Source organism: Carassius carassius, chromosome 11, assembly GCF_963082965.1.
Source record: "Carassius carassius chromosome 11, fCarCar2.1, whole genome shotgun sequence".
Classification (NCBI taxonomy): domain Eukaryota; kingdom Metazoa; phylum Chordata; class Actinopteri; order Cypriniformes; family Cyprinidae; genus Carassius; species Carassius carassius.
In genome coordinates, this window is record NC_081765.1 from 24046963 (window position 1) to 24068044 (window position 21082).

General features: G+C 37.6%; 1 protein-coding gene across 3 annotated transcripts in view; it reads right to left on the reverse strand.

Annotated features, from left to right (window-relative positions):
* Positions 1 to 21082, reverse strand: part of LOC132153072 (neural cell adhesion molecule 2-like) — a 231897-nt gene that overhangs the window by 49412 nt on the left and 161403 nt on the right. For all 3 annotated transcript variants that reach the window (XM_059562248.1, XM_059562247.1, XM_059562249.1), the window contains exons 6-8: positions 14942 to 15059; positions 12943 to 13103; positions 2737 to 2882 (exon numbers count right to left, since the gene is read on the reverse strand). In XM_059562248.1, the coding sequence (XP_059418231.1) occupies positions 2737 to 2882; positions 12943 to 13103; positions 14942 to 15059 (425 nt within the window). The remainder of the gene's footprint in view (positions 1 to 2736; positions 2883 to 12942; positions 13104 to 14941; positions 15060 to 21082) is intronic.

Sequence of the window (21082 nt, forward strand, 5' to 3'; positions counted from 1 at the left end):
CAACTGTGAAGGATATTATTTCTAAAGACCTTACTCTGGAACCTTCTTTTATAATTTTAGGCTTATATCCCAAGCACAGAGGATATACAAAAAGCGAGAAGCTGTTCATTGATATATGTTTATTACAAGCTAAAACGTTGATTGCACTGCACTGGAAAAACATATGACGACCAAGTATTGGACAGTGGGTTAAGCAGATGTTGGCAACTCTTCCATTGGAACGCATCACATACTTGCTAAAAAGAAAAAATAACTTGTTTGAAAGTATTTGGAGACCTTTCATGGTTTTTGCAGAAGGCACAGACTTAACAGAAGATCAAGAGGAGGACGATGCTCATGCATAATCTTACAGTCAGCGATCTGCTTGTTCGGAGATGGTTATTCTCTGTTAACTTGTGTCAAAGGACATTATGGATATAACATTTTATATATGATAACATTGTATTTTGTGTCTGAGAGAGGGTTCTGTTGTATGTCATTTCAAATTGATGGAAAAAAAGTAAACCAGTTCACACCATAACAGACGAGACCAGACCATAAATTACCATGGACCAAGAACAACCAAGAAACCATATAAAAACCATGTTAAACTTTTTAAACTTTTTTTTAAAAAAAATTGTATGTACAAAGTGTTTAATTATTTTTTTTTCTGCATGTAGACAGCTCCAAAGTGAGTCATGTCATATACTAGGCTGTTAATTGGCCCCCCATTGACATGCTAAAGTGTAAAAAAAAGTAAAATCTCTCTCCACACAACAATTTGTTCCAGTGATTGGTGTCCATTTTGAACTATTACTTTAACCGTTCAGCGGAGAGAAGAGGCTCCCAGATCAATTGTGTGCAACTTTTGAATTCAGAGCACAGGTTCGGTCCCAGTCCCTGTGTAATTGTAGAAGACTAAATCCCCTACCTTACCTCCACATCCCCACACCTCCGAAAGAGCATCTTAAATCAAACTCATTTTGTTCATATTGAGTGGTGGCAAACGTCGCTGCTCTTCTACACCTTTGTATGAATCCTCTTTCATTTCCCAGCCATGCAGGCTATTCTAATCGCTATCTGAGCAGCTCTCGCTAGATTAACTGTGATGGGGAGTCTTTTCACAGATCCTCCCTGGAGTCAGGCTCCGTTTGCCTCTATTGTTGATGCCAACAACCCACCTTTCACTGAATTCTAATGATCTTTGACAGTTTCTGTTCCCATCATCTTTCCCGCCTGGCCACTGCAATCGCATTTGCCATTCTGCTGTTCGCATTCACATTCAGCACAGGCATAGAGCATTCTGGTAGGAAATGTAAAGCATTACTGGAGCATATAAAGCCTTCTTCAGCCATCAACTAGTACATAGACTGAGCGTGCCTCAGGGCTGTGTCTCTGTGTGCTACTCTATTATATCCTCTAATGTCCATGGCTATGATTGTGGGCGTGAGCAAAGGCCGAACGTCACACATATCTGGCAGTTAATGTGCTGGTAAAATGCTACACTGTTTAGTGACTGAGAGGAAATGGTGGTTAAAATAACCTACAAAAACAAAACATTGACAAACAACAAAGTTGTATATCTACCAAAGATTACTGGAGTACATTTTGCATGATAAATACTATTACAGTCTTTCCACATCAAAATTTCATGTTTAATTCAGAGCGTTACTTGTAGATTTCTTTTTTATTATCTCCAAAATTTGCTAGCAATTTCTGAGTGAAAATTGTTGAATTTGGGGTCTCACTTTTTGGTCTTGGAAATGGTTTATGTAACACTAAAAAAAAATATAATATATATACACAAAGACAACCATTAAAAAGTTTAGTGTCAGTATATTAAAAAGCTGTTCTTTTGAACTTTCTATTTAAATAATTTTGAAAAAGATGCGTCACGGTTTTCATCACTGATGACATTAAGAAATATTAGAATGTTTTCTGAAGGATCTGGAGTAACAGCTGCTGAAAATTCAGCTTTTACATCACATTAAAATATATTATGTATAAAAAAGCATCACCTTTTTTTGCTTTGTAGCCTGAAATGAAGACGGACACAATTTTTTATTTTATCCAGCTGTATTTACATAGTGCAACTTATAACATCAAAGTGAAAGATATAACACCAACAAAACAAAAAATAAACAATGAGTTGGAAAAAGGATCACCCCCTTGTGTCAGTATTTTGTTGAACCACCCTTTTGTTTTAATTACAGCCTTTAGTCTGTTGGGATCTGTCTGTACTAACTTTGCACATTTAGACTTTGCAATATTTGTCCACTCTTCTTTACAGAACTGCTCAAGTTCAGTTAGATTTTATGGTGACCGTTTGAGGACTGCATCCTTCAAGTCATTCCACGGATATTCATGGGGTTTAAGTCTGGGCTCTGACTAGGCCATGCAAGGACATTCACCTTTTTCTCTGTCAATCACTGTGTGCTCAGTTTTGCTGTGTGCTTTGGCTCATAGTCAACTTTCTTCCCACTGACTTTGACTTTGATTTTACCCAAGAATTAAACATGTGTCTGTACAATTGTAAACATGTGGGGGGGGGGGGGTCTTGTAAATACCCACAGCATATTAACATGTAGTTATTTCAAATATTAATAATATTTCACAGCATTATCAAATAAAAGCAGCCTTTGTGAGCATAATAGATTTATTTTAAAAACTTTCAAGTATCTTATAGTGCAACATTTTTGAACAGATTTTTTTCTTTTTTTACAAAAAACAATTTTTACTCCAAGAATAATATTGTACCTTATCTCCATCTGAAAAGCTGTGCCCATCACTTGCTCTCCTCCAGGAGATTTCAGGCAAAGGCTCACCCTCAGCCTTGCAGGAGATCATAGCAGCACTACCCTCCACAGCCGTCACGTTCCTTAGCTTAGTAATGTGGGGCTGGACTGCAAGAGAGGACAAAGGATTGTGACAAAGACAAAAGAGAAACATACAGAACTGGAAAAAACAACCAAGCTTTGATGACAATAGTCTCATGATATTCATCATGGAAAGCCTTGACACATACACAGTAGAAATACAGTAGCTGCAAAGTATGTAAACCTTTTCATTTTAAGAATAAAGACGTAGAATAGTACCTCAATGATTTTCACATCATCTATAGTGATGACACTCTGACATAATCTACTACTCAATAAAGAGTTCTCTTTCAGTGTACATATTGCACATGGGTAACAAATCAGTAAATATTAGACTGAACTATGCATTAACAACATCATTCTGGTCTGACAATCAAAAATCTTGGGCACCCAGCTGGAAGAGAATACAACAGAAGATTGCAGAAAGGTCAGGATTTTGCTGTCTGGAGTTTAGGAAAAAAACAGCACATTGACAAATGCAACACATCTATTGCTATCTGAATCTAACAGGCTCCCACTGGTAAATAAACATTACTACACTGCAGGGGTTGTGTGGCATAGGAATACTTAAGATTCTCATCATAAATCTGTGATAAGGCTTGTATTATGTAGTAACGCTCATTAGTAGAGTAACTGATGTATAACAGCGGCAGCCTTCAAGCATCGAGGTGACACCATTGCAGCGCTTAACCTGATAAATATACATTTAAAACATGCTTTCCCACAGGGTGCACAATAATAGCGAATAAATAAAGAACAGATCAGTATAACAGTAAGAAAAAATCTTATGAGCATAATCACTTTCTCTTGCTATGCTGACATTAGGGATCGAATCAACTATCTAGGAAATTAGCATAATCCTAATGATAAAGACTGATTTGCATTTAGATGTTCTTCAGGAACTACATGATTCATTCATCCATGCAAACAGATGCCTAAAATCCACTTTTTAACAACTTCCTCAACATATTTGTAAACAGACAGCAAATGCATCCCATGATTTATAGAATGTCAAAGAGTTTCATTATAATAATCATTATTTAAGAAGATTATTTAAGAAGAATACCACTGGGAAAAACCCACAAATATATCAGTAAATGGCAAAACAGTGCTGAGAAAAAGTGTGATGAGATAACCCAGCTCTAATAACTTGGGATGCCATTCATTAAAGCCAAAAACAAGTTTTATGAGCATGCAGGAAACAGCTGAGTGGAACTCCCATCAGCCCGGTCTCTGTTGGCTGTCAGGGGTCATAAAGGAAAGTTACAACTCGGATTCCCACCACGCTTTGCAAAACAAAACTCCCATCCAATAACGGAGGCTCATTTAAATGAGCTGCTTTGAAGAATACCATTTGCTTGCACATGGAAAGGATTCTGATGACTACAGAATAAATCTCCATACATTTACATGAGCAGACAAAGTGCTATCTGAATGATCGGTGAAAATTTTGGCAGCTTCATGGAAATCTAAATTCCTTGCCATAAAGAATGTGTCACCCATTCTCATCTGTTTATGGAAGAAAAGCATGTCTCATGGTCAGACTGGAGAGAGGGAAGCTCAGGGATGTAGCTGTCAATCACCTTTTAAAACATAAGGGTTCTTGTTGTTGCACTATCCATAAGGAAGATCGAAAGGGTTTATTTACTGCAGTTTATAATTCAACCATAACCTAAACCAGGGTTCATAAACTTAATAGTTTCATACACATAAATGGATAATCATGGCATGAAAGCGATAAGATCAAAATATATTAATATAAGATGTGTATAAACATTTTATTTAAAAATGAGTTCGAAGGTAAAGCAAGAGGTGTTGCTACAATTTATAGTAATAATACTTTTGAGTCCTCCTTTAACGCTCCCCAGTAGTAAATATTCGTCACCATAATGACAATAATGATTGATGGCTTTGACCTTTGTGACCTTTCCCCTCCCCCCACGTAGCTCACCCGTGTTGCGACCATCCATGTTATGTTGACCCCATGACCTAACCAGATGTGAAAACCGGCATATGTAAAATTCCTATGTCAACCTTTGACCTCCAGGGATGACATATGATGTTTGTTCAGATGTTTGTCCATGTCCGAGCAGTGACAGGAGATGAATAATCTCCTGAAGAATGGTTTTGTAGATTTTATGGTCTGTTCCGACTTCTGGGGGTTTGTCTCATCTGGGGGTCCATGTGCCTGGTTGCATTCCAAGGCAGGGGATTTTTGCACTTTCTCTCACTCTATGGTGATGTGGGAAAGATATTGGTTTTAAGGTCAATAATAAATAAACAATTTTAAACAGTTTGTGAGAGGTTTAATAAAATTATGCTTGGTTTAGGTTGAAAGAAGAATTCTTTCTTTGAGAGTTTCTGTTTCTCTTTTTCCCAACACCCTCTCTCTCTCGATTTCTGTCTGTCTGTCTCGTTCATGCACACATGTGCATTCAATCACCCCGAGTCTTATTCTCTTCTTTTAAATGAAAATAAATAATGTTATCGCACATGATATAAAATAAAGCAGAACATTTACACTAGTTTTAGTCATCACTAAAAATATAAAAACTTTGTATATTTTACCAGGATCAGGATTTTTTTTTTTTTTTTTTAACAGGCCAAACGTCAAGGGTTATCGGGATCCCCTGAAATGCGCGGATATGCCATTGTCACGTTTTATGAAGCTTTTCCATAGGCACATTTTTATTATTATTCAACATTTACTTATGTTTACTGAACTTATAAAACACATTTTAGACACATTTTAATCTTAGTTTTTTACTAACCACCCATAAACATTGCTTTCATACATTTCATACAGTACATGTCCATTCATGCTGTTCACATATTTATGTAGCCCAGTTCGTGCTTAATACAGTTTATTCAGACATTAATATGTTTTAAGATACTGAAAAAACACAAATGTCAGGGCATGCCAAAACATCTCCCCAAAACCCACTCAGACTCCAGGGATTAAAGATTATGGAAATAAATAAAATATATAATTATATTTTTTATTTATTCTAATATTCTTTTAAATAGAGATAAGCCTCTTTTTAGCTTGAAATGTATATATGTATATGTGTTCCTGTTTATATGATTTTTCAGAACACTAATTTGTATAATGACATGGGTAAAACACTGCTATAACAAAGGTAAATGTTGTTTATGAAATTTCTTGAGTTCTATGTCATCCCCGGAGGTAAAGGTTGACGTCGGAATTTCACACATGCCAGTTTTACATCTGGATAGGTCACAGGGTCAACACAACGTGGGAGGTCGCAACGCGGTGGGGGGAGGGAAAGGTCAAAAAGGTCAAAGCCATCAATAATTTTTGTCATATGGTGATGGATATTTACTACTCTCCCGACAGTATTTCTCAGAGTGCTTTTTAAGTATAAAATACATGTATATAATACATGTACAGGGCCTACTCATTGTCAAAATTGTGTAGCAGAGCAGAGTGATGATCTTTTGGTTCATTATCAAGTTTTGTGTATAATCCATGTTGCCGTAGCTGCAAACTCAACTCCTTGTCACAAATACAATAGAACCATAACTTCTATAAAAAAAGACTGCTTTGTTAATAATCTTCCAGACTTGTCTTAATTCCTCAGCAAATCCAGTAGCTCAGAAAAACTTGATGTTGTAACAGAAACAGACAATTCTCTCTTTTCTAAAGCACTAAAATGGCATATATCTGCTTACTTTTTCATCTCTTTTTGAAGAAAACAAACACAACCCCAGGCATTTTTTCAATACAGTGCTTAATTTAACGAGAAATAAAGCATCAACAGGTACAGGCATTTCCCAACAGCACAGCAGTAATAAACTTCTTTACTAAAGAATAAACTTCTTTACCAGTGTGGGTGTTTATATAAATGTATCTTTGAAGGGAACTGACTGTCTTTAGAAAAGTTTCGACATCATTTTAATTTAATCTTTCCTATAATGCTTGATAAAGTTGCATTTATAAGCGGAATGCTGCTTTGATTACAGTTGTTACTGAGAAACTGCTATTTCTGCTGCTCCTTAAATGCCTCCTGCTGGCAGAGAATGTATTTGCATATTCAATAACCCCATCTTCTGTTTTATATATATATTTCCTGGGGAGGGGGGGGGGGGGCAATATCATTAGGATATGTCCCCGAATCATTCAAACTGGCTGTTAAGTCTCTCATTAAGAAGCATATTTTCATCCTAGAGAATTAGTTAATTACGGTCTGATCTCAAATCTCCATTTTCTGTAAAAAATACTACACAAAGCAGTATCCTCTCAGCTATATTCCTTCTTAGGGAGAAAAGTAATTTTTGAGGATTTCTAGTCAGGATTTAGCTCTCATCAGACTTACAAATGACCTCCCCTTAACATCCGATCGTGGTTGTATTTCACTATTAGTGCTACTGGAGCACTGCGTTTGACACTATTGACCACAACATTCTTTTGAGTAGACTACAAAATTATGTTGGCATTAGCGGAACTGCATTGACATGCTTCAAATCTTACTTATCTGACCGTCATCAATTCATAGCAGTATGAAGAGGTATCATATCAATCACAAGTACAGTATGGAGAACCACGAGGCTCAGTACTATGACTGCTGTTTTTCACGCTTGTTAACCTTGGGAGATATCGTCAGGAAACATGGTGTTAGTTTTCACTGTTATGCTGATAATACTCAGCTCTCTATTTTATGCGGCCGGACAATACATAAAAATTAGCCAAACTAACAGAAAATGTCACAATACACATTAAATGGTGACACCCATTACAGAGAGTGCCACTGACAGGGGAATGACCTCCATGGTTGTGGCAGGTCAGACAGATAGTTCCAGGTAGACAAAGAGTTTAAAAAAGACCTCCATGGTCGTTTCAGGACAGACAGGGAGTTCATAAATGGCCTCCTTGGCCGTAACAGATCAGGAAGAAATTTCTGAAGATGATGGAAGACTGGGGATAACTGAATAAAAGTCTATAAAATCCTCAGAGTCCTGTCTCAGCTCACCCACAGCAGTGATACAGTGGGCAGGGCTTTCCTCTCTCCCCTCGCTCTTAACTGTTTCATCCACCATCGTGTGAGTTGTTGCCGGCTCTCGCACCTGGTCTGATAATGAGTGAGGCTCTGGCTCCGGGGTGATCCTCAGCTCTAGCGCTCTTCTTGCGATGGCTCGTTGCGATGGCTCGGTCACGGCAGGCTTTGGCTTAGCCATCTTCAGTGGGCTCTGGCTGATGCGCCATGCAGTGGGGTGATGGTTGGCTAGGCTCTTGGTCCAGATTGGGGCTGGTGCTGTTGTCAGCTGGTCCAGCGGTCAGGGGCGAACCGCATGATACCAGCACCTACTCCACGTAGTCCATAAAGCTCCCTCGATGGCCCTCCCCTAGACTGCAGTTGTGTGGCTGTTTTTTTGCTCAGGGTACAGAAACAAGAATAAGCAGTTGTCTGGGAAGGTGGTACGATGTGCAAGACTAAGGAATTCCTCCAAATGTCCCACGGGGGTGCAGTTTCCCTGCTCCATGCAGAGCAGTTTGACAGCGGCAAAATGATCTGTAGGAAAATATTTAAAAAAAAAAACACTGACCAAAACCAAAATTCCACTCTGCCCGGTTCTGTCAACTCTGCACTGGCTCCCAATTGAACACTTGTATAACATTTTAAAATCTTGCTAATTACTTATAAAGACCAGAATGAACTCCTCATAGTTGAGCAAGTTCATATTGCATTATAGTCCTTCATGTCCACTGCAGTCTCAAAACTCTGGCCATTTGATAATATCTAGAATATCAAAATCAACTGCAGGTTGTAGATCCTTTTCCTATTTAGCTCCCAAACTCTGTAACAATCTACCTAGTGTTGTTCAGAAGGCAGACACACTCTGTCAGTTTAAATCTAGATTAAAGACCCACCTAGAGCTGTAATCGGGCCTTAAAAGTTAGGCCCGACAGGACCCGAGCCCGACAGGTTTCGGCCCGAACCCGACAAGTACATTTTGATTGACAGCTTTTTAAAAGCTCGAACCCGTTTACAGCCCGACATTATTTAAATGTGCGCACACACACGCTCTTTTTCCTTGTGTCAAGAATGAGTAATTTATACATGTTTTAACATAATTTATTCATAACTAACGTAGACTAGACCACTTGGAAATTGGAATAAAGAAATAAAGAAATAAAATAAGTCCTCTGTGACATCTTAACATCTCAGCACTCTAAATAGGCATAAGCTCATTTAGCCAATAAATAGACCAACGCACCAATAAAAACTAGTTTTTTAAACAAATTAAATTAAGATAAATTTTTAATTAAGATGGGTATTTGGCAATAACGAAATTAAGATAAAGGCTCCGCAGGATTTACTTACTAGCAGCTGACATTTAATAAAAGAATAATGCAAACATTAGCGTAAATACTCTGTCCACATTATGCATTTAAGACTCAATGAACATTTAGTTATCATTTGAAAAACCTTTACTCACAGAGATTAGGCTAAACCTACATGTTTTTGTGGAGGAAAATGAATGAATCCACTGTAGATGTCTTCAGCGCATTCCTGCGCTCACTGATGGTGCGTCTAGTAATATAACCCACTGGCTCATTATTCTCATTATAAACATGGTCAAAACTTTTCCACACCTCTGACTTTGCTTTAGTTGCTGGTGCAACCAAAACTTAATTGCCAGAGGCAAGCCTCCGTTACACCTACTCAGCATATATTTTTGCATCTTTCTCGTGCTAATCGAAACACATCACATGACCGCTCATTTACCTCGCAAACCGGAGCGCAAGCCCGACCCCGACCCGAGCTCACGTAAGATTATATAAATTAAACCCGAACCCGACCGAACCCGTCGGGTCCCATCGGGTCCCGTCGGGTTCGGGCAAAGATCTTCAGCTCTAGACCCACCTCTTTAACCTGGCATTCATATAACACACTATCACATTTATATAATTAAAATCCATTAAAAGATTGTTAGGCTGCATTAATTAAGAATTAAATAGGCATAAGCTCATTTAGCCAATAAATAGACCAACGCACCAATAAAAACTAGTTTTTTAAACAAATTAAATTAAGATAAATTTTTAATTAAGATGGGTATTTGGCAATAACGAAATTAAGATAAAGGCTCCGCAGGATTTACTTACTAGCAGCTGACATTTAATAAAAGAATAATGCAAACATTAGCGTAAATACTCTGTCCACATTATGCATTTAAGACTCAATGAACATTTAGTTATCATTTGAAAAACCTTTACTCACAGAGATTAGGCTAAACCTACATGTTTTTGTGGAGGAAAATGAATGAATCCACTGTAGATGTCTTCAGCGCATTCCTGCGCTCACTGATGGTGCGTCTAGTAATATAACCCACTGGCTCATTATTCTCATTATAAACATGGTCAAAACTTTTCCACACCTCTGACTTTGCTTTAGTTGCTGGTGCAACCAAAACTTAATTGCCAGAGGCAAGCCTCCGTTACACCTACTCAGCATATATTTTCGCATCTTTCTCGTGCTAATCGAAACACATCACATGACCGCTCATTTACCTCGCAAACCGGAGCGCAAGCCCGACCCCGACCCGAGCTCACGTAAGATTATATAAATTAAACCCGAACCCGACCGAACCCGTCGGGTCCCATCGGGTCCCGTCGGGTTCGGGCAAAGATCTTCAGCTCTAGACCCACCTCTTTAACCTGGCATTCATATAACACACTATCACATTTATATAATTAAAATCCATTAAAAGATTGTTAGGCTGCATTAATTAGGTCAACCAGAACCGGGAAAACTTCCCATTACACCGGATGTACTCGTTACATCGTAAGAAGAATGGCAACTACAGTATGGTAATATTAGTCTGTTTCATTCTTATTATGAGGTCACCATAGCCACCCAGATCCAGTCCAGATCTATACCAGATAGTGGATCAGCACCTAGAGATGACCTGTTCAGCCCTCAATGTCAGCTAGACCATGTCAACTAGATGAGCCCCAGAGACAGATCCCCAGCAAAGACCTTGTCAACTAGTCGGCTATTAGGACAAGACAACAGGAACCAGACATCTGCACAATCTGACCTGTGTTGAGCCTAAATTAAACCATGCTGGTTTCATCTGGCCAGAGGAGAACTGCCCCCCACCATCCCTGACTGAGCCTGGTTTCTCCCAGGGTTTTCCTTCTGCACTTCTGTCACTGATTAAGTTTTGGTTCCTTGTCACTGTCGCCTTTGGCTTGCTTAGTTAGGGATGCTTAATTTCTGCCAATATTGTCAGCACAGATACTATGGGAAGGGAAATTAAATGGATGATGACATCACAGAATTATTGATGAACTGACTTTAACGGAAAAATTGTTTGTTATAACTATTTTCCTGTTTGACACTATAATCTTCTGACACAATCTGTATTGTTTAAAGTGCCATATATATATATATATATATATATATATATATATATATATATATATATATATATATATATATATATATATATATATATATATATATATATAGAGAGAGAGAGAGAGAGAGAGAGAGAGAGAACGACTTAAATTTAAATATATCTTTATATATTAAATACATTGGTTTATTAAATGTAAATTCTATTAATAATATACATTTAATATAAATTCTGTTAATGATATACATTTAATATAAATTCTGTTAATAATATACATTTAATCTATTTTACACTAGCATTTAAATTCAGAGGGCAGTAAAATTAAAGATTTATAGTAAGATTAGTAAGTCAGTAAGATAAGTTTTTAATACTTTAATACTTTTTTTTAAACATGCATTCAATTGATCAAACACTTTCTATTTATCAATGAATCTTGAGGAAAAATATCATTTTTTTAACAAAAATATTAAGTAGCACAAGTGAAATGAAGTGACATGACGTGTAGCCAAGTGTGTTGTCCAATATTAGAAATTTGTGCTCTGCATTTAACCCATCCAGGTGTACACATAGAGCAGTGAGTAATGAACAAACACACTCACACACACACACGCACACACACACACACACACCCAGAGCAGTAGGCATGTTGGGGGTTCGGTGTCTTGCTCAAGAGTCTTACCTCAGTAGTTGTATTGAGGGTGGAAGAGAGAGCTAGTCATTCACCCCCCCCACCTAACAATTGCTTCTGGTACCAAGCCTTGAATCCATGTCCATTGGGTTACAAGTCTGACTCTCTAACCACTTTAACCATGACTGCCCCGGAAACAAATTAACTTTAAATAAATAAGAAATAAACGTAACTATAATAAGACACTTTATTGAGCACCAAATGATCATATTAGAATGACTTATGAAGGATCATGTAAAATTGGAGACTAGATTCATATTTAGCCTTGCCATCAAAGGAATAAACTACATTTTAAATATATATAAATAGAAAAAGATTATAAGAAATTAAAAAAAAAAAAAAAAAAATCACAATATTACAGTTTTTACATAATAAATATGGCCTTGGTGAGAGACTTATTTTAAACACATTTTAAAAAATCTTACAGACCTCAAACATTTAAATAGTAGTGTATGTTCCACTATATTTCTTATTTATTTTGTATTTATTTTAGGAATGTGCTCATTGCCCAGGATTCGCTATGCATGCAAATTTTATTACATAGCTCTAATTGTATGTTCCCTGACAATTTCAAAATGTAAACACACTTTTCCAGAGGTTTTTATAATGAGCTGATTTTTCATACTTTGCTTTTTGCTGCATGTAAACATACTCAATGACCCACAACTACAATTATCACCACATGACACAAAACTCAAAGGAAGCAACAAACACAACAACACCAATGCAAAATATGCAGTAACAGTCAACAATAAGGCTTTAATTAGAATGATTTATTCATGCCATCACAACCACTTATTCTGTGTGATGTCACATATTTCTGGCAATGTCTGGCCTTTTCCTTTCATTACATACAGTATTAGTTTGTGGCTTGAGATTTTCAAACAATGTATAAAATTGTTAGGGCAGTTCAAAATTTGAATTATAATTCGACAAGACAGCAAGCATGCTTATGTTGACAGGTAACATCCTATGTAAAGTAAGTAGAGTTACTTCACTCAAAAAATGTGTCCTCACCAAAAACTTTGAGAAACAGTTCGTGCTCAACTTCTCCTGCCTTGTTAGAGGCTTTGCAGGTGTAGGAGCCCCCGTCGTCCTGCTGAATGTTTCGAACTGTGAGCGTCGTACCTCGAGCTCTCATTACATACCGCTCCGATTCCTGGAGCTGCGCTCCCTTCCTGACAAACCACACATATGCAACACATATCAGTTGAACAAAGCCTAACTTCTCAGTGCTGTGGTATTATTCATTATTGCAAGAAGAAAATCTCCCTGACCAGCCAATCAAAAAATATGAAACATAATGCAAATGTAGGAAGCAAAGAAATGCCAGGTGATGGGTTATTAATCATAGATCGAGATACAATATTTCAGAATATTCTGTTACATTCAATAAACATACCATATAGGTATGCTGTCGACATGGGGACAGAATAATGAAATATTTTTGGAAAAGATTACAGCGCAGCTTCAGACTGTCATAAAGTTAGGAGAGGAACGAACGGAAATGAAATCTATTTAAAGCAGAGAGACCTGTGTGGCTACAGGAAATGGGGAGAAAGGAATCAAATCACGCTCTCTCTGGCTATAAAGACAGAGACAAACAGACGGATGTGCCATTCCAGTAGCTGCTGTTTGTTTCTCAGATGTTTCTCAGCCAGAGGACATGACAACACATTAACTGTAGTGGCACTAATTGTACACAAGTCTCACTGCTGCAACCAAGTGCAGTGCTCAAGGGTACAATGATAATCCAGCAGGTCTGTGATTTTAGTAACTTTCCAGTCTACTGGTTGTCCCTTATTGGAATTGACTCTAAAATGTATAGGTGCTAGCAGCCAATCAGGACGGAGCAGATTATAATGTCAATCAGTCAATCATCCATCAATCATTCTGTTGTTCTACCTATCATTCATCCATCCATCCATCCATTTGTCAACTGTTCTATCCATCCATCCATCCGTCGACTGTTCTATCTATCCATCCATCTTTTACAAATGTAAAATTTAATTACACAATGTGAAAGGGTAGTTGACTAATTAACTGACCTCTTTTAACATTAAAAAGGGTAAAAATGTACATGTGACTTTTTCATTTTACCATTAAAGCACCTTTGTTGTGTAACAAAATCTCCATATGTGTAGTAATTAAAAATGCATTTAAAATAAAATAAAATTGGGTCACTTGATAAGGGGAATTAATAATTACTCGAGTAAATGAATAATAATAATAATAGTAAAATTATTTGCCTTAAGCTTTGTTTATAGTAAATCCTTTCATGTCAATAGGGCATTTTAACATTTGACATTTTTCTACATTTTTGATAAGTGAATGCCTGCAACATTCCTCACTGTTCAAAAGACGTGGTTAGGCAGTATTTTTTGGCAGCAGCACACAAACTATCAGGTTTCAGCAGACGTAATGTAATTGGTGCTGCTTTTGTCATGTTTCAGTGTATCAGTGAGTGGTTTGGTTAGGCTCCTTCATTAAAGGTCAGTGTGTGAGAATGCTCGGCAGGGATCGCTTTCATCTTGTTCATTCTCATCCGAGGCTGAAGTAATTACAATGATTGAGAGCCTGTAATCAACGCTTTGGGCTGCTGTCACTCAAATCCCACACATTAAGGATGGAATAAACGTGACCATTCCCTTTCATCACAGATCTTTTTTGGCTGCACTACCCTCTTTCCTGTTCCCCAATTACTGCTCCTTAGTTTTTACGTAACACCTTAACTCATCAAAACTCTTGATTTCCGATGGGAATTAAAAAAAAAAATTGTTTTTTATTAATTGTTTTTTTTATTATTACTCAAAAATAAAATGCATTATATAAAATTAAATAATAAATATAGAACATAAATAAGATTTAAATAATATGATTTTCTGAATAACAAAAAGCATTATAAGTGCACGTGAAAGCATAATATACACAAAAAGTGGCTTTAGACATCTGTGTATTTCCATAAAATTGAACATGATCCACATCTGAGATTTCAGAAATGGTGAGTTTGACATACCTGTGCCAAGTAACATCAGGTTCAGGTGAGCCGTAGGCCCTACAGGTGAAGGTCACAGATTCTCCATAGTCTGCAGTAGCATTAAAAGACTGCTGTGGCACAGAGACGATGGGCGGAACTGTTCGAGAAAGAAAATATTGTATAAGGTCTCTGTGACCTTTGAATTATACAAATACAAAAAACTTTTAATCATTTTTAGTGTGAAATCTCTTGAAAGTTTTCATCTTATTTTTCAAATGTCTCAACAAACACTTATTCACATTCCTTCACACGCCATCAACATGTTCTCACGTCCTGGGAAATGGTGGTTGACAGCATGTGGTAACCATTGAGCTAAATTAACGCTCAGATGGTGTTCTCATGAGATCCAAGATTTAAATTTCATTGTACAAATTCTGCTCATGCTGAAAATGTTTTAGAATGCATGACAACCAAATGCTGTATTATCCTGTAATGTAGTGAGTTTTAATTTGTATTCCAAAACACAAAGACAGAGCAGTTGATAGAACTAACTCCTTATTCACTCACCTTCATCTCCTGTGCATACAGATCATCAACAACGTGAACACACTCAAAATGCCCCCTCACAAGCCAAAAAAAGAATGAATAAATACATCAGCCACCCACTGTGTCTGAATCAATATGTCCTGAGCAGTCCACTTAATTATATAGTGAAAGGCCAATGGAGAAAACTATGGGGTCAAACAATAGGTCAACCTAGATGACCTCAAACAAACTTCCACTAATAATCTCACACATTTTTTTTCACAGTTTATATCCATCAAAAAAAAATCGACTTATATTGTTAGAGTCTTTAAAGCTCTATGTGTGAACTCCAAGGTTAGGCAGACAGCGATTTTCATTGGCACAGTCTATTATGGGAATGTGCGATGATTTGAGTGTGAATTGTTATATTCCTGTCTCTGCAGAGAACTGGAAGGCGATAAAGTGATTTCAGATTGAACATAACCCAATTTCGACTCATTCAGAAATTACTCTGCCATGCCCTTCAGAATGAGGTAATTCACCTGAGAGGGAACGGCGTTCACATTGTTTCAATAATAGCATGCAGCATGTTCTTTTGCAAACTTCCTACACCGATTTTTAAATACAGCATTTTTGCTTCCTTTTGCATTTTTATTTTATTTTTTATATTTGTTTGGATTTAGGAAATAGATGCAGCCATCCTGTCTGGAAAAAAGGCATCATTCTGAGTTGTGACTGGTTTAAAGACATAACACAATTTAATGGAGTGTGCGCCAGGAAAATTTTTGACCCATACGATTTGGCAACTTTATTCCTATATAAGTCAAATCATAGATTTGTATGAGAATGTAAAAACTTAACATTGCCATTCTCTCATTAATTTATGTATGTGCCAAAGAATCAAGAACGAGTCATGGATGAATCATTCATTTGAATGAGATCTTTTTAATTGATACAAAAAAAAACAACAACAACAAAAAACAATTCACACTTATCTGGTTCTCGAGTTCAACTCACTGACTGATTTATCAATCTTCTTATCATAGAGTAATTTCCAAACGGTGATTCACAATTTCATAACAACTCGTTTAGATTATTGTAATTCACTAATTACAATAATCTAAACGAGTTGTTATGACAGCTTGAATGTGAGGCGTTTCTCAGTCTTCCCTCTCCCGTCTACAGCTAATGCAAACACAGCTGCTAGACTACTCTCTGGGTCTCACAAGTGTGAGCAGGTAACTCCAATTTTTATCTGCACTGCACTGGTTACCTATCAAATAGAGAATTGAATTTCATTTTTTTTATTTGTTTATAAAGCCCTCAATAATTTGGCCCCTGCAGTACCTGAAAAACCTGCTCTGTTTGTAAACCCCTTCTAGAACGTTGAGGTCCAGTGATCTCTGTCTGCTCATTGTGCCTAGATCTAGACTTAAAAAAAACCGATGTGATCACGCTTTTGCAACTGCAGGTCCAAAACTCTGGAACAGTCTTCCTCTTCACCTTAGATTAGCTCCCTCGATTTCTACTTTTAAGTCTGCTGTAAAGACATATCTATTCTCTGTTTCTTCCAATACCCCATGATCATTGGTTCAGTTTTTGATTTATTACTGTTGTATTTTAAATTTGATAGTCTTGTTGTACAGTATCTATTATTATTTCGAACTTCTTTTTCTAATCTGTAAAGCACTTCGGCTTTCTTCAACAGATCTCTGGAGCTGTGTGAAGTTCCCAGCTGCTTCAAATGCTCCACCATAATTCCGGTCCCCAAAAAGCCCAAAATAACTGGACTTGACAACTACAGATCTGTCGCTCTCCATCTGTGGTCATGAAGTCACTTGAGAGACTGGTCCTGGCCTACCTGAAGGACAACACTAAACCCTTGCTGGATCCTCTTCAGTTTGCCTACAGAGCAAATAGGTCTGTGGACAATAAAGTCAACTTGGCACTGCATCCTACAACACCTCGACAGACTTGGGAATCACGCAAGTATCCTATTTGTGGACTTCAGTTTGGCCTTCAATACCATCATACATGACCTCCTCTCAAACAAACTCACACAGTTCTTTGTGCCCACCTCCATCTGTTCGTGGATCACCAGTTTCCTGACAGACAGGCAGCAGCTAGTGAAGTTGGGCAAACTCACATCCAGCAGTATCAATTCACTATCAGCACTGGCATCCCTGGGTTGTGTTCTCTCCCCACTGCTCTTCTCTCTCTACACAATTAACTGCACTTCATAAGAACCCTCTGTCTAGCTCCTAAAGTTTGCGGATGACACTAGTCATCGGCTTCATCGAGGATAGAGACAATCTGCTTACAGACAGGAGGTTAAAGAGCTGGTTGTCTGGTGCAGTCACAACAACCTGGAACTCAACACGCTCAAAACTGTGGCGATGATCGTGGAGAAACCCCCCCAGCACTCCCCCCACTGACCATCAGCCATCACCATTCAGGTTGGGCACCACCATCTCTCAGGACCTGAAGTGGGACACTCGCATAGCTAAAAAGGCCCAGCAGAGGTTGTACTTCCTTCGCCAGCTGAGGAAATTCAACCTGACACAGGAGCTGCTGAAACAGTTCTACTCTGCTATCATTGAGCCTGTGCTGTTTTCATCCATAACTGTCTGGTTTGGTTCATCTACAAAATCAGACATCAAGAGACTACAGTGGACAGTCAGGACTGCTGAGATGATTATTGGTGTCCCTCTACCAAGTCTCCAAGATGTTTACATATCCAGAGTAAAGAAAAGGGCTAAGAAAATCACCTTGGACCCTTCACATCCAGCCCACTCTCTTCAGGATTACTCTTCTCTTTCGCAGTAAAAAGTCAGTCATGGGTTTGGAACAACATCAGGTTAGGTAAATAATTACAGATGTTTCATTTCTCAGTAAATATCCCTTGCGGTGCACACACACGATGGAATCGTGGAAAGATTCATGGAGGAAACACACACACACACACACACATACAGCACAGGGCTGTCATGCACCAAAATGATTCCAACAAGATTATCATTGACTTTCTTGCCAATCGATGCCTATTTTCTAAAGGCAGTAATCTAATTTAACCTATTCCCAGATACGCATGCCCAACTGAAACAGCTCTACACAATTGGGCATTAAGACATCAAATCAGGCCATCAAACCATCTAACATAGACTGAACTGACCTTTTGCTTAAACAACTACAGGTGCTTCTCAATGAATTAGAATGTCGAGGAAAATTTCATTTATTTATTCATTTATAATTCAACACAAATTGTGAAACGCATGTATTAAATAAATTCAATGCACACAGACTGAAGTAGTCTAAGTCTTTGGTAATGTAATGATGGATAGTCAATACATGTATTAGAATTAGCAATTCAGCCTATTACTACTTATAATGATGAATGAAATTGGCGAATTAATTGAACAATCGTGCCAATACACAGACATATATATTAACTGACTCATCTGATTGTTAAAATAGGGCCCATTTGTGTTTTTTGAAAATCAAAGTCACTGCACCTGTTTACCAAGAAATCTTGGAGCACTTCTTGCTTCCTTCTACTGACCAGCTTTTTGAAGATGCTGATTTAATTTTCCAGCAGGATTTGGCACCTACCCACACTGCCAAAAGCACCAAAAGCTGGATAAATGACAATGGTGTTGGTGTGCTTGACTGGCCAGCAACCTCACCAGACCTGAACTCCAGAGAGAATCTATGGGCTATTGTCAAGAGCAAGAAGAGAAACAAGAGACCAAACAATGCAGATGAGCTGAAGGCCACTGTCAAAGAAACCTGGGCTTCCATACCACATCAGCAGTGCCACAAACTGAACACATCCATGCCATGCTGAATTGAGGCAGTAATTAAAGCAAATGGAGCCCCTACCAAGTATCCAGTACATGTACAGTAAATGAACATCCTTCCCAGAAGGCCAACCATTCACTAAATGTTTTTTATTGGTTTTATGAAGTATTCTAATTTGCTGAGGTAGTGAATTGGTGGGTTTTTGTTCAATGTGAGCCAAAATCATCACAATTAAAAGTACCAAAGACTTAGACTACTTCAGTCTGTGTGCACTGAATTCACAAGTTTCACAATTTGAGTTGAATTACTGAAAAAATGTAACTTTTCCTTGACATTCTAATTTATTGAGAAGCACCTGTACACGAGCTACCATCCTGCAGAGTTCAGTTCCAACCCTGCTCCAACATACCTGTCTAGTTATCAAGTAGCCCTGAACACCTTGATTAGCTACTGTAGTTCAGGTGTGTTGGAGCAGGGTGGGAACTGAAGTCTGCAGAATGGTAGCTCACCAGGAGCAGGGTTTGAGATCCCTGAAATACACACTTTTAAAGGCTAATAATTCAGCTAAAAATAAAAATGACAATAAAGCAGTTATTTTGAATTACTGTATGAAGACCAACAAGTCAGAAACTGGAGTAAAAACCACTGATATCTTAATAATATTTTCATTGTTAATCCGAGGCAGCTACAATACATTGCTTCAAAGTGACAGTAAATATATTTATAATATTAAAAATGTGGGATCTATATGGCATCTATTTAAAATAAATGCAATCTTCTGTTTGTTCAAGGTTTTCACAAAAATATTAAGCTGCATTACATTGATTATAAGTAGCAAATCAGCATATCAGAACGATTTCTGAAGGATCATGTGACACTGAAGTCTGAAGTAATGCCTGCTGAATATTCAGCTTTGCCATCACAGAAATAAATAAGATTTTAAAATACATTAACAAAGAAAAGTTGTTTTAAATTGCAATAATATTTCAACATCACTGTTTTTACTCGACTTCTTTTCTTCTTTTATGCTATTCAAATGAATTTGACATTTTTTGAAGAAATATCTGTGACAACATCTGAGAACTCATATGAGGTATGCAATAAATTACAGTGCTGCTCATTCATGCAAACTAATTACAAGAAAACGTCTGCATAAGAAATCATCTCCGTTGCTTGAACAGTCACTTTCATTTAATTTCTATTCATATCTATATTCATATACATACATATTACACAGGGGGCAAGAGATAGGCTAAGCTCTTAGCAGCCTTACTTAGCATCAAAGCTACAACATTACAGACATTACAGAGAAACTGTTTAGTATGTATGGCCCGGGTATTTCAAAGTCATTTTAAAATGTCCAGACTTTTCAACCGACAACACACATCCAGCAAAAGCGACTAACTATGAAAAGATCAAAACATCTCCTAGAGGACAAAGACATATTAATTTTGTATCCTCTATCTAACACTTATCTGACCATGGGCTTCTGAACAGCACCGCAGAGTGGCATTTATTTTATGTCGGCCTATGATATGTATTGCTGTCATGTCGGCTGGATTATCGGTCATGCCTCATTGAGGACCATGATTGGATCAGCAAGGAAAGTATCAGAAGTAAACTAAACAGACACCCGTTCATGTTTGCTATCATTGACAATGGACATGCAAACATTAGACAAGGACATGCAGAAGGGGTGATGTCACTGTGCCGTTTCCTTCCCATTAGACAGCACAGGACTAATGTCATTGAGAAAATGGAATATACATGGCTTTCTTCTGAAAGATAAGGGTGGGATGACTTTATGTTTAAAGGAACAGTTCACCAAAAATTTTTACTTACGAATGTGATAATGTA